The sequence below is a fragment of the Lagopus leucura genome, unplaced genomic scaffold (assembly GCF_019238085.1).
Source record: "Lagopus leucura isolate 7727_CA_CO unplaced genomic scaffold, USGS_WTPT01 Super-Scaffold_100004, whole genome shotgun sequence".
NCBI classification, from domain to species: Eukaryota; Metazoa; Chordata; class Aves; order Galliformes; family Phasianidae; genus Lagopus; species Lagopus leucura.
Window position 1 is genome coordinate 46,537,929 of NW_024962264.1, and position 14,301 is coordinate 46,552,229.

At 35.3% G+C, this 14,301-nt stretch overlaps 1 protein-coding gene across 3 annotated transcripts in view; it reads left to right on the forward strand.

The window, feature by feature from the left end:
* GABRA2 (gamma-aminobutyric acid type A receptor subunit alpha2) overlaps positions 1 to 14,301 on the forward strand; it is a 51,648-nt gene that overhangs the window by 11,960 nt on the left and 25,387 nt on the right. For 2 of the 3 annotated variants that reach the window (XM_042871690.1, XM_042871689.1), the window contains exon 3: positions 12,260 to 12,327. In XM_042871690.1, coding sequence (XP_042727624.1) covers positions 12,260 to 12,327 — 68 coding nt within the window. Of the gene's footprint in view, positions 1 to 266; positions 321 to 12,259; positions 12,328 to 14,301 lie in introns of those variants that run through there. The other variant, XM_042871688.1, reaches the window with a different exon arrangement.

A 14,301-nucleotide genomic window follows, 5' to 3' on the forward strand; every position in this document is an offset into this window, starting at 1 on the left:
ACTTGGTCACTTTGGATGGAGAGGTTTATATAGAAAATATGTTCCAACAGGAAAGTTGACTTCTACATGCACTGCTTTTTGTCAGTGTATGGGAACTGCTGAACCAGGGTCTGAACCTCTGATTGACCACCTGAGGTTAGCAATGAGTGAGCCCTGAGAGCACAGGTGAAGGCAATTCACTTGCGCTTCTGGAAGGGGTGAAGCCTGGCTCCTGGCTCTAGAAGAAACCTCTCCTAGACCTGTTTAAGAGCTGACTACAGTAGGGAAGGATCTCTTTTGGTGATTGTTCCTTTTGGACTCTTAGCAAGCCCAGGATAAGGGTAAGCTTTCCATCCATTCTTCTTTGGTATGATAACCTGTTTAGTCTCGCTTTCCTGTATATTTCTTAATTACAACATCTGTATATTCATGGATTATACAGTCAGATTATTTTTCCTTGATGTGTACAGAGTTGATTGCATTTGGCATCTTTCCTGTGAATGTAGTTTCCTTGATTTACCCATTTGTATTTATCATGTCTTTTGTGTTAGCTTTGAAAATTATACCTTCTTGATCCCTTAAATACCTGACTGGTGAAAAAACAATGTGTTGTGACTGGAAAATTGTACTGTAATTAGGAATACCTCATTTCCTTGTTAGTCTCCATTTCTTCATTCTAATTCTCTCATCTGAGGGGATAATTATCTACCAGCACATTCCCCAATTTTTCTTTTTTGCATCCATTTTGAATTGTTCTGATATAACAGATTCTTCTGCCAGGAGATTGGGATCCATTTTTGTTAACCCTTTAGTCTGAGTCATTCAGCACATCAGAGAGCAAAAAGAGAGAGTCTGTGTTTGTCTTTGAGAATTTAGAGGTAGGCTGAGTAGAAAATTCCTGCCCTGAATACATCAGCTTAATTGTCTAGATATTTCTTTCTGACTGACAGTATAATGTTTACTGTAGATGCCTTTTTATTCTTAGTACTTGAAGTCACTTAAATTTTTCCATAGTTTATAGGCTCATTGAATGAGGAATAAAATTCCTTTGGATGAGAAGAGGCTGGGGAACAAACATAGTCTGGAATATATAATTAAGCAGAAACAGAAGTTTCAGTCTTAGATTCGGTGCTGTGTTTGTAAAAACCCTTCTGTCATCCTGAAGGCATGCTGTGGCATTTCACTGTAGGTCCTTATCAGTGTCCACAATGTTAACTGAGTAAAAAACAATTAACTACAAGATCTTTAAACGTGAACTTGTTTGTACATTGCCACCTTCAGTTTCTGAACAGCAGTTTTCCTCCAGGAAAAATTAATAAATAAAGATGAGAGGGTGAAGTATAAATGCCTGAGATAAGGCAGTGAATTCATCCCAAATAATACCTTTCAGTCTGTGGGGTGTTACATGCTATCATAGAGTTCTTTGCTCTTTTTACCAGGTATTTTGCCTTCAGCTGATCAGAAGAAAAATTAATAGATAATCTCTTTTGCTACTGCATAGCATAACTAAACTTAAACTAACCTACTGTTTTAAGATAAAATAATAAAAAACATATCTATGTGTGTAAGCCTGAACAGGTTTTGAAAGTTTCATGGACGGCTAGAGGGAGATTCTTTTGTCACAGCAACCATAAAAGACAAATTTGAGGCTGCTTAATACAAACTCCGGAGTATTGTGGGAGCATATTTTAGAGAACGTTCTGGGGAATGCTGATATCTATGAAGCAACTTGGAGACATTCAAGTGAGTCAGCTATGGTAGTTTTGTGGTGTGCATTACACGATCTTCTAGTAGGAACATTTTTATTATTAACTAGGTAGCAAAAGAGCAACTGACAATTCTGTAACATGTTGAAGTGGGTTTTAAAAAAGATTGCCCTCATAAATGTGTTGATATTTTTAGTTCGCTTGTGGATTGTTTGTTTCATTAAACTACTAATATGAATCTCTGTTGGATCAAAGCATGAACTCGTTGCTTCTCCTGTTTAGAAAAAAGCTTAATATCCATGGTCATCCCATGAATTTTCTTGCTAAACCAAATATGTTAAAAGGTTTCTTTTTTTTTTTTTAAAAAAAAAAAAAGACATCTTGCATCAGCAGCCAGACTGATTAGTGCTGTCTCTCAAAGACCATATCTCTCTTCTTCCTTTCTCTGTGTATCAGCAATTGCAGGGATCAAGAAAGTGTAAAGAATGTTTCTCAGTTCTCACGAAACCTGTCTGCTTCGACGTGTTAACATACAAATTGCATTCAGCTGACTTGAGAAAGTCCACACTAATTTTTTTGAGAATGTTAGAGTAGACTAGGTAAATATTAATCTCCTGTGTTTTATTGTTATTTCAGATATCTTAAAGTAGGATCTGCTGAGTAGATGATAGATGGATTAGAGTGGTGTCTATTATTTTTGACTGCATGCAACAGTCTTCTGAAATGGTATTATAACAGAGTCCTTTCTTCTCTTGCTCTCTGATGTTGTGCAGAAAGTTTCATACACTAGAGAGAATGGAAAGAGAAGGCAGTAATGGCTCCCAGTCTCCTGACAGAAGTGGTCTGAAGAATGCTGTTTCAAGACAGCTAAGAATGGAAAAGAAAGAGCAATATTATCTATTAAAAATATGTTCAAAGCTCCTGCAGCAAGGAGATGCACTAAGAGTGCCTACTAGTATACAGCTGCATTAAATAAAGGCAGAACCATTTTCTACCATTGATTCTTGTCATGCTTGAATGCAAAGCACAAATCTAGCAAATGAAAAAAGAACTGTAGATCTATTTTTAATGACTGTACAATTTATAACCATGTACTACTGGATCTGAAAGGATCTTCATTTCCATGCTTTCTTAAGTCTGTTGATCCCCATAGGAGCATGTGAATTTCATGCCTTGTTCCGATAGCAGCAAGCCTTGGGAAGATGCTGATTACTGGTGACAATGAGTGCTTACCACCAGAACATAGGACTTTTCTTCTCAAATTGTATCCCAATATCTTTTATCTCCATGGTTCCAGCTCTTTTTTTTTTTTTTTTTTTTTTGTGGCTGACTACAGAGGTAGTTATTCTCCAGAGACTCCACCTGAAGCATGCAATCATCATAGGAAGACTTTTTTTTTTTTTTTTAGCTGACGTCAGTGAGCTATGACACGCCACTCACATGTTAATTAAATAACTAAAAGCATGATAAACACTTGAATGTTTCAGCCTAGAAAAAATTATGTGGTCCAAAGGGTGCAATCTTGTACGTATTGTGTGTGTTACCACAGTTTTTTGGTGACTCTCTCTAGTGTGTTGCTATGAGTTTTGCAGCCATCTCACAACTTCTGCTACAGATGGGACCTCTTTCAGGGAATTATAAAAATCTACTTTCGCTGAAAGATGAAGGAGAGCTGCTTCTTATAATTAATGCTTTTACTGTGAAGCTGACAAGTTAACAGCATAAACCAAAGCGAGTCCTGAAATCTAACCTGTGAAAAATCTATATTGAGTGACCTCGTTTAGAAAAACAATTGGGCCTGTATACAATATGGTTTAACGTTGATGTTTTATGTCTCATTTGAATTCTGTGTAGCTTTGATTTGCAATTAACTAGCAGCTAAAATCAAGTGAGTCAGGTCAGGAGTTGTTGTACAGTGAAGTTGTACCTTAAAAAGTCCAGACTCAGCCACTTCATGAGAGAGAGAAATTTGAGAGATTCTGCTGTTTTAAAATAATATTAATTTTATGAGTAGATGTGATTTGGAGTATAGAAAGGGGCTGGCAGTGTGAGTATGTCAAATGTGGTGATTTGGAAATGCTGTGACTTGGAATATAGCAGAGATTAAACCTGAAATCATCCTGAAAGTATTTGACAGGATGTCCACAACTTTAACTATCAAGGTCACCAAATTCAAGCACTTTAAGAAGAGGGGCGAAAAAAAAATCTGCATATAAATTTCTAAAATCTGAAATAATTAACAAATTTGTTCTGCCTTACCTATGTGTTACAGTGTCCTTTCTAATAAGACAAACTTCTATTGAAATGTTTTTATAGAAATAATAACTTTGCAATCCCTGCTTCTGAGACAACATATATTCAACCTAGTCCAAATCATTACTGCTTCAGTTTGTCAAAGTGTGTTCCCTTCCATTTCTGTTCTTGATCTTTTTATCTTTATCTCATTCTTCACACAGTGTTGAGGTTTCATTTTCTTTGTCATGTTCATCCAGTTGATCTAAACAATGCAGTTGTCCCATTTATTACTCAACTTGGTTATTATATGCAATCTCTTTGCAGCCTAGTAGAAGCTGTACTGTCTAAAGGGATGCAGCTTAATGCTGATTTTTCATCTTTCATATGAATGCTATGTACTTCTGATTTCCTGCCAAATGTCTTGTCTATTAGCTAAGTTCTTTTTACTTTTGTACTTCAGTCTTTCAAGTAGCCTATCTCAGTAAGACCACATTTACTCCAGCCAAACTTCACTATATTTTCACTTTCATGTTTCTGCTGAACTTTATTACTCAAATTAAAATGCCTCATACTTGTTTTCTTAGAGCACTTTTTTTTTTTTTTAATTAAAATGGAACAAATGGAAATTTAATGGATTTTGAGGAAGTCTGGGTTTATGAGAATAGATTTCCTATAATCCATATGTTTAGGTTGCTCTTCCTTTACTTCTTATCCCTATTTTTATATTGTTTCTCCCTTTGTAACATAGTCAAGACTACAGTTTATAATTACCCAACTGTCTTGTTTTTATACATACAAATCATTCAAGTTATAATAATGTCTTTACAATGAACCTGTGAATTGTAGGAATACTGTTCAAAAGATGAAGAAAAAATCCAGAAATATGTCTAGGCAATTAACTGCTATTTTAATCACTTAGCAATTCATACCTCTAGGACTGAAAAAAAAAGAAAAAAATATTGCTTGAGGTGCCAAAAGACTGTGAAATTCAGCAATAATGGCATTTGTTTTTGTGCTTCTGAATTGCTTTGATCTGTCTCTTGTGTTTAAGTACCAGCAGAATTCAAGCTAGAGATTAATTGTCCTGATGTGATATGAGCTGCACCAGTCACAGTGGCTTTCTTGTCAGGAATGCATTGCATTTTTGCTTAAATATTATTTATTCTCTACTTGATTTGGAAAATTTATCTGAATCTATGTCTCCTGTTTTCCAACTAGACGCAGGACTTTTAGTCACTCTGAGAGAGTTGCCTTTTCCACTGGGGATGTTTTAGTTTCTATTAAGCGTCTATGTACATATCAGAGTGTGGACTGAGACCTGTATTTTGTACTACTAGACTGTAGAACCATTCACAGTCTTCTCCAACTTGTCCCATACAGACTTATATTCAGCAGTGTCTAGTCTTTATGGTGTCATGTCTCCTTTGTGGAAGGTGGGGAAAGATAAGTGTGTTGATAAACCTTGGAAATTGTTTGGACGTATCCTTAACAATCTGCAGAGAGAGCTCATAAAGCTAGTAAAGTAAGTGGGTTCTATCCAGCTAAGCATTTAATATCGCTAAACAGAGGCATGCAGCAGAAGCTATTTCTTGCTCACACAGGGAAAGCATCTAAGTCTGGGCTGGAAAATATTATGTTTCCATGCTTTCTTTTCACAGTGGTTTTTCCCCTCCTCTTGCTATTCCTGCTCTCCTGAAACATGAGTGCTAAGATGAGCTGATAGCCTGATATGGTGATAACCTGTAAGAGTGATAGCACCTCTTGTCAAGTGCATGATTTAAATTAGATTCATGAACTCGGGTTACTGTGTATCTGGCGTGACCACAAAGGTGAAATTTCTAAGACAGGACATGTTCTCTCAGCCTTTGGGAGGAATTGTTCTGCTTTGTATAAATAATCAGATATTTAGCAGAGACTTCGATTTATGTCTGCCACATCCCGTGAGTACTGCTAAGCTGTGGAATCACTCTTTTGTTTGTTTTCTGGCTTTATCTCTGTCTCTTTGGCCTAGTAAATCTGTAATTTTGCATAGTTTAAGGAATTCACTGGGACTTGGTTGAAAGACAGTTATTTAAGCTGCTTGGCAGTATCAGGATATTTTTGCCTTAAGGTGGTAATATAAGCAGCCAGGGAGTTTTAGGTACTGTCAGTGCTAGACTGGACTTTGGGACTAAGTGAGATTCAAACAAACTTAAGTCCAGAATTTAGTCATTATGATTTGGACCACAGAGGGACATTCGGGTTAACTTTTATTGATTTCAGTGGGAACTTGTAGCTTAAACAGCTTTGAAAAACTTGTCCAATATGCTTAAAGAGATAAACAGGTGCCTAAGGTATGTCTTCAACCCTATGCACAAGTGATTTTCTAAAATTTGAGTTAGAATCCTATAATGTTAAAACTTAATACTGTAGAGGAAGTTAAAACTTTGCCTCAAATATTGTTTTAGATCTAAGTTTTCTATTCATAGAAGTTCTTGTTTTGATAGGTAGAAACAGTGCTCATGTAACTTACACTGGTATCTCACAGATAGGACAAATTTGAAAAGTTACCTGACTGTGGAGATAATAGCACATTATATGAATATCAGATATGCCTTCTTTTCATTCTGTGTGCATTTCATGAGTAACTTATATGTACCTGTTATAACAGTAGCTCTTAGAGGTATTGTTCAGTCTTGCTGGTAAGCACTGTTAATGATGAGATTTGAAAGAGAAGTTTATTTCAGGTTAAGAAATTGTCTTTCCAGTAAATCAAGGATAGAGTGAGGATCTTGGAAGTGGTCTTATCAAGGAGAGAAGTGAAGTTGCTCCTTTTACAAAATCTACTTCAGTTTTCAAATTGCAGCTGTATTTATGTATGTCTGTGCAGCTTTGAAACTGTAATTTAACATTGGATAATGAATGGAGATGCTGAGTAGTGGGATAGAAAAAACTGCCATAGAAATACCCCTCCCCCCCCAAGAAAAAAAACTCAGAAAAACCACCCACAAAAACAAGAACTGGCAGAACAGTGTTTTAAAATATCTACAATCCAGAGGAATTTGCTGCTGCTTTCATAGCTTTGTGTTGCATGACCTTCTCTGACCCCCTTATTCTCTGCCAGCCAGAGAGTGACTTCAGCTGTCAACAGACACACTAAAGAGCTTGTCAGATAACGGCAGTTCATTGAGTTCAAGCAGAGTTTGATGAATTAAGACTCTATCTGTTTCACCTGTACAATTCCTGATTTGTATTATGAATGACAATTTCAAAGCCTTTGGGCAACACTGCCAACCATGTCCTTGGAGATCATATTACAATGTCAGAACAATGTCAATTCTAGTTAAATATTTTTAATAGCAAAATAATTAAAGTAATATCAACCTTTTGGCAGCATTTCCACAAAAACTCAGAAATCCTCAGTTAAGGTTCCCATAGCACTCCAACTTGACCTCTTTTTTTTTTTTTTTTTTTTTTGTCGACATAATTAAAGAACTGTTTCATTTCACATGCTATAGCAGCCCTTCAATTACAGTCTTTCAGTGTTCTCCTGGGTATTACTTATTCTAAATTTAAAATAATGTTTTAAAGAGAGAAATGTTTTCATGCTATGCATTAGAACTGCATATGCGCATTATAAAAGATGAGTCCCACCAAAAAGTACTTTTGATAATTTTTGATTACTACGAGGAGTTTGGCTTTTATTTTAGCTGTCCAAACCTTGGACTTAAGGTTTTAGTTCTACTGACTAAAAGTTTGAATACATAAAAAATTCCAGCTGAATCTACTAGCCTGCTTTCCTGTGAAGATAAATTCTACGTATTAATAGATAATGCAATTTCTTGCGAAGGAACACTGGGACGTTGCTGATGATTCAGTTTGAAGGCTTCAAGATGAACACACTCTGATATTTTAAACATATTTTGATCCTGTGGAAAATTATTTTGGTGTCTAAGAGAATACGAATGAGAAAAGCACAGATTATTCCCAAATGTGAGAAATATTTAGAAAACTTGTTTCAAGAAAAGTAATTCTGTCTTTAGAGTTCTTCATGAATGGGAAAGCTGAGGTCTATCTAATCCTAAATAACTACCCCTCATCACACTGTTTATCTGTGATGAAAGCAAGCTGAGAGGGAACATTGGGAAGAAAGCAGAAAAGTTTTGAAAATTGCCTGGTAAGTGGTGCTCCAAAGGAACTAATTCATAACAGATTTGCCTCTGTGGAAACTTCTAATTTTTAGAGATCAGTAAATGCTGATGAGGAATCTTTTCATATGACTTTTCTGACTATCTCCATATAACCATGGCAAATTTGATGCCAGGTGGTCTACTTCAGTTCATCTGCTGAGTAACAAATCATTCCATGAGAAAGGGTATCCCAACAGATGGAGATCTGGCAAAGTGGAGTGGACAAAGGTACTGATACCAACTCCAGCTAAGCTCTGAATTTTTGACAAGTCAATGATGCTGGTGTTTTCCAGTGTGGATATTTAATGTGGACCAACTGACTTCAGATTTGGTAAAATCCTCTATGTCGTATTATTTATGCATTGCTTAATCTTTCTGCTTCAATTTCCAAAGTGAATATAGAAAATGCAGAGAATAGAATTACCATCTTCAGAGAGAGGTTATGATAATTCAATATTTATAAAATACTAAATGTCATTCAAACACACAAACCTACTAGCTAAATGGAGACAAGGATCTATAAATCTGTAGTTTGGTGTATTTAATACTTTTCTTATTCTTTCATTTGTTTTAATATTGGTAGCGTGACAGATCAAGTAAGTAAAGAGAATCAGCCAAAAACAGTTCTTGAGAACCATCTGAAACAGCTTGCTTATTTTTGGCTCTTATCTTCTGAGAAACTGGCCTAAACTAAGCTATATTTCTCCTTCAACAGTTATAACCTTTTACCTTTGGTAAAAACATCCGTACTGTAGCCAAGCTATATTTTCTGAATTTCAGAGCACTCCATGTGACAAAAGTATCTATATGTCTTATTCTGATAGTTTTTTCCTTAATGGAAAAATCAGATGTGAAAACTCTGTTCTTACCCAATCCTGTTCCTTGTTCTTTGTTTAGCCTTCAAAGGAAACAATTCAGAGTAACTTAAGAGATCACAAGTATAAATGAGTTATCCACCCCTTCTTCCGAAAAAAGTTTGTCTTCAAAAGCTGGGCTGTTTTTCAAAAGCACTAAGGTTCCATCGATTTACAAGCTCTTGGAAACCAAGCTTTTACTGATGTGTTAACATATCGATTAAAGAAAAAAATTATTGTGAACAGAGCTTGTCCTTAATTTTTCTCGCAAAAATAGACTTGTTCACAAATGCATGTTGCACTGAATGATTGTTAGCTTAGTACATTCCTTTGACTTTTGTAGAAATAATCTTGATCCAGAACTGTTTGATCACTAGGGACTGTGATGACTTTAATTGTTCTTAACAGAATAGGAGTTATAAAAAGCCTGTAGCTGTGTTGCCTACTGGATGAATTCTCAACCTTAAGTTCTTTTGAAACAGTGCTTTCTTTCTGGGAATTATTTTCAGTAAGTTACTGATGTGACAAATGGTATGCTTTAGTACAGACTTCATTTTTTTTCAAAGTGAAATCTAGAATATCTGTTGCAGAAAAGGATTCACTTTTTTCTTCAAAGAGAATGATTATGAAACAATGAGCTTGTGTTTATAATTCAAATGAATCTATTGTAACAGTAAGGAAACTAACAATGAAGAAACAAGGCTCAGATTGCTAATATTAACAGATCATAAATGGAGTTATTCATTAATAGTTATACTTCTGTTTATTCCATCTTTAAGAAACAGTTTCCTTGTATGTGGAAGATATGAATAGAAACATGAAATATGCAGAATCTGAAGAGAGAGAAAAGGAAGAAATAAAAATCAGCCAGTTCTTTTCTGTTCTTTAGTCCTTTCTTTTCTTGTGCCTTCCTTTATTCTGTTTTCTTTATATACTTTGTTTTCCATCTTCCCACCTGTTCTAATTTCTCAGCTTCTCTTGCCCCTGACAGAAGGTGGCCTGGTGAAGTACCTGCAGTTAGGATAAATACTCACTTCAGGGGAGAACGTTTGGTTGCACTAGAACTTATTGCTGTCACCACTACCTGGAGCTATGCTGACTTAAGGCAGTTATTGGGGAAAGGAAAAACGGCTATGATTAATTTGCATTAATTCTAATTTATGAGGCTATCATGGATGAATTTGCCCCAGTTCTTTTTATATGCATTGAAGTGCTTATCTTAATTATGATAACTCCAAATGAAGTTCTTATAACTAAGAATCTCTGGATAATGTCTCCTCTTTCCCCCAATCCATTTCTCTTCCACTCTCCCAGTCATACGTCCTTGAATCCAAAGATAGTTAAGATCCCTGATTTAAAGTGGTTAATGCATACCAACGAGAGGAGTCTGCAGGCTGTTGTAATAGCAATTCAACAACTGCAGTCAATTTGTTTGTTCTTAACTCTGTTGTCTTTGCCTAATTCTGATGGGAGGATCGATCCAGAAGTGTTTAGAAGTAATGTGTGTTATGTGTGAGAATATGGAATGTTGGTGTTTTATTGTTTTTTAATTAAAACTTAAAATGCAGGGCCAACATGAAGATCCTATGTCCTTTAATATACTATATACCAATTGTAAAGACATAATATGCCAGATGCAAGCAACAACATCTTGCATTAGAGCAGGATTGCGAGAGGACCATGCTTCCAGCCATAACTCTTTTTCAGGGAGGGAGGCAGATTCAGATTTGCCAAATGCATTTAAAGCCTTTGGTAAAGTTCCTTACTACTTTATGAGCGTAATTGAATTTAGTTTTGGTTATTTACTGCTGGGATACTTGATTGTTGATGATATATTTGTAACATAAGTGTTTTTCGTGGAACTGTAATTAGGATAGTGTTGTCATTACAGTACAGGCCAAATTTCACAGCTAGTGTCTGCAGCACTGGTTTACCCCCTGAAGAGTAGTTTATCTTGTCACTTTTCTATTTTGTCTGCCTGTGCCAAGTAACCATTTGGAGAGAATGATCCTTTTTCTGGAGACTGTCCCACTGGCATCATATGGTCACTAGTCTTCTGAACTAAACCTGTGGTTTTGCTATTATATTTCAGATATTTTCCTTATCCTTGTTGAATATTAAAAACAGTGCAGACCCAGCACTTCCTGTTGTTCATTGACTTCAAATTATTTTTTAAGTTTTTTGGAGTAGAAATCAACTCAGTTTCTGTATGGATGCCATGTATGGTGTTACTGAGGTCTCCGTCACACAAGTAGGCATCTTGCAGGTGTGAAGGAGAATTGTGCATTTTGAACTTTCAGAGTGTGTGAATTATACACGGTAAGAGTCAGTCTTTATTTATATGCTTAAAAAGCAGAAGGGATCCTGCAAGATAGGTTATTTGGGGAAGGAAAAGAAAAAATAGCAAGATCAGATAATAGGCAGCTACATTGTTTTTAGGAATGGGAAATTCTCATTTGCGAATTTGTCAAAGTCCAAATGAATTTGAATATTCCTTATCCAACTAGTAACTGGCTTTAAGGCAGAGAATTTCTTGTCTTGACCCTCTTGAATACAGACAGTAGCTGGCAATGGCTGTGAGAAACTTCCTGCAAGTGTGTGCTGTCCCTCTTAGTGAATACCATTCAATTTTGAGTCTAATTGAAAACTGAAGACAGAAAGCTCAGCAATTATTTTTTCCCTGCAGTACAATATTTAATATTTTGATTTCATGGCTGTCTGGCTCCAATGATTGGGAAGCACACTTATTTATTTATAGTATTTAGAGCATCATAACAATGTCTGAGGAGCATAATGTATCAAGGGAAATAATTATTATGTTAAAACATACCAGTTAAACATGTACCCAATTAAAATGTAGGACACTGCTGAGTTTTACACTTTAGCTTTGAAAAGACTGTTCAGGACGAAGAAAACAACTTTGAATCAGGAAGACTTTAATATGAATGATATGCAACGAGAGAGATAATACCTTTGCAACAAAGGCGCTTTGTTTAGAACTGTACTACCTTCTTAAGTCCAAGACAGTGTAGTTACTTTTGCTGCTAGAAAAATGAGAAATGTGTGTGGTTTCTGATAGCTTATATTTCAATTTCATTGAAATATACTGCTCTGGTGTACGAATTCTTCTCTTATAACCTCTTTGTAACTGCAGTATAACTTCATGGGGTAGAGACCCCCAGTGTTTGTCACAAGATACTGGCTAAAAGAAGAAAATAAGGACAGAAACTTTCTCAAAATGTCTGAAAATTTTGTATAGAGAGTTTGAATTACTATAGATTAAAAGTGATTGAATTGTTTTTTCTTTTTATATTAGATAGTATTACTGAAGTCTTCACCAACATATATGTCACCAGTTTTGGACCTGTTTCAGACACAGACATGGTGAGTTTCTGAATCTTTTGTATCCGTGGTAAAATTAAATATACTATAAAATTGCTTTCAAACTTATATTTGACTTTCACTAATTGTGGGCAAATTGGGAATAATTTTTCTGAAGCCCAGAAGTGCCAGATTCCAGAAGTTCTAAAGCTGAAACTTGGTTTATAGGCCTTATATGATACATTGTTATTAACTATTTAGTTTTGGATCAATGAATTTTCTAATTGGCTGTACTTTGGTTCATGTTCTGGGACAATCTCGATGCAGTTGAAATAAATTCCTCTTGGATGAAACTAAACTGTACGCTTACTGTATGACCCGACTGAAGATAGTTTGTAATAAGTTTTCTCAAAATAATGCTTGAAAGTTGGCTCATCAGCTCAGTTTTACAGATCTGATCTGCAACATTAGTAACCTAGTGGTATGAAAAAAATCAACCAAAACAGTGGAATTCATATAAATTTAGTTATCAGTGTTTCACTTCATGAATCCAGAATTTAAGCAGAAATTTGTGATGACAATACATGCGAATACTAAGCCAGATAAACTTGTGTTCCTGAACTCAACAGCCTCAAACCAAGTGTGTATTATTTTTTGTTGAGTATTTAGGCTTTTCATAGTCATTTAGGTCTAGCAGTGTCAGCAGGGCCAATGAAATGAAGTTTATGAAATTATAAAGGAATAAACTGTCAAAATATTTCTCTGGATCAAGATTTCTCGTGAAAACAGCAATAGAGAAAAGGCTCTGAGGCAAGGGGTTTGTTGTAACTCACTGCAAGTCATAGATTAGGAGAATGTGTTGCACTAGTGAGGAAGATCTTCATGAATATAACACCTCTCATAGGAAAGAAGGGAGGGACAGTGTTAACAGAAAGTTCACTTATCTGCTCTTGCCTTTCTTGTTGATAGGTAAGTAAAAGCAGTTTAATATCTACTACTAAAAGTTTCAGGGTTAGTTTAACTTGTTAAGTTGATAATCATTAAACCACTTTGAAATGTGTGGGCAGTCAAGTTTTGAAATAATAACTTCCAAGCTATTACATGCTGTCAGATGTGAAGGTAATGTTGGTACAATGATTACTCTTTCATTTAAATATTGCTTTACTGAATTGATAAATGTTCTCTATAGTAGTTAACATTATAGATATTTTTCTTCTGTAAATGTTGGGAATGCTATTTTAATTTTTAAGGCTTCCTCCTAAATTGTTCAATGGAAAAATAAGTAGGATTTCATTCAAATTATCTGTATTTTTCCAGTCCATAAAGTAGTTAAGTCTAGATAAATTTGACCTCTGACTGTTTTTAGACTAGCTGATGTTGTGGTTGATAAATTCAGGAGGTAAAGTCTGAAGCTGAGATTATTCAGCAAATGCGTTTAGAGGTTTGGAGAGAAAAAAAAAAAAAGGAAAAAAAGATCCTCATCATGGGTTAACATGTTGTCTAAAGGGGGGAAAAAATATGCTACATTCTGTTCTCCCCAAGCTACTCAGCTGCCAAATCTGTTGAGTCTTGGCCAGGACTCTTTTGCAAACTGCACTTCAAATTAGCTGCTACAGCTAATATATGGTTGTAACTACAATAACTGTATTAGAAAAAATGCGATCGTATATTAATTACAGTATGTAATATTGAAGAAAATTTCAATATACATCAGGAATTTTTGACTTCATTTTGAGGACTAAAGGGAATTAAGGAAGGCAAAGAAATTAAGCATGATTTAGCAAGTTTAATTTTCACTGTTCTATCGTCTTGAGCTGTTATTTCTCTAAAATATTTCAGAATTATGATGCTATGTCTTATAGGCTTCCAACCAGATCAGTGTTATAAATTTACTTTGACATTAGCCTGAGAGAAGGAAAGCTGCATTATATAAAAACACACACAAAAAAATAAACATATAAAAAACAAAGCTTCTCTGAATTTTCTAAGAGTTCTAAGGTTAAATTATGATTGAAGTGGCTAATTAAAGCATCTACA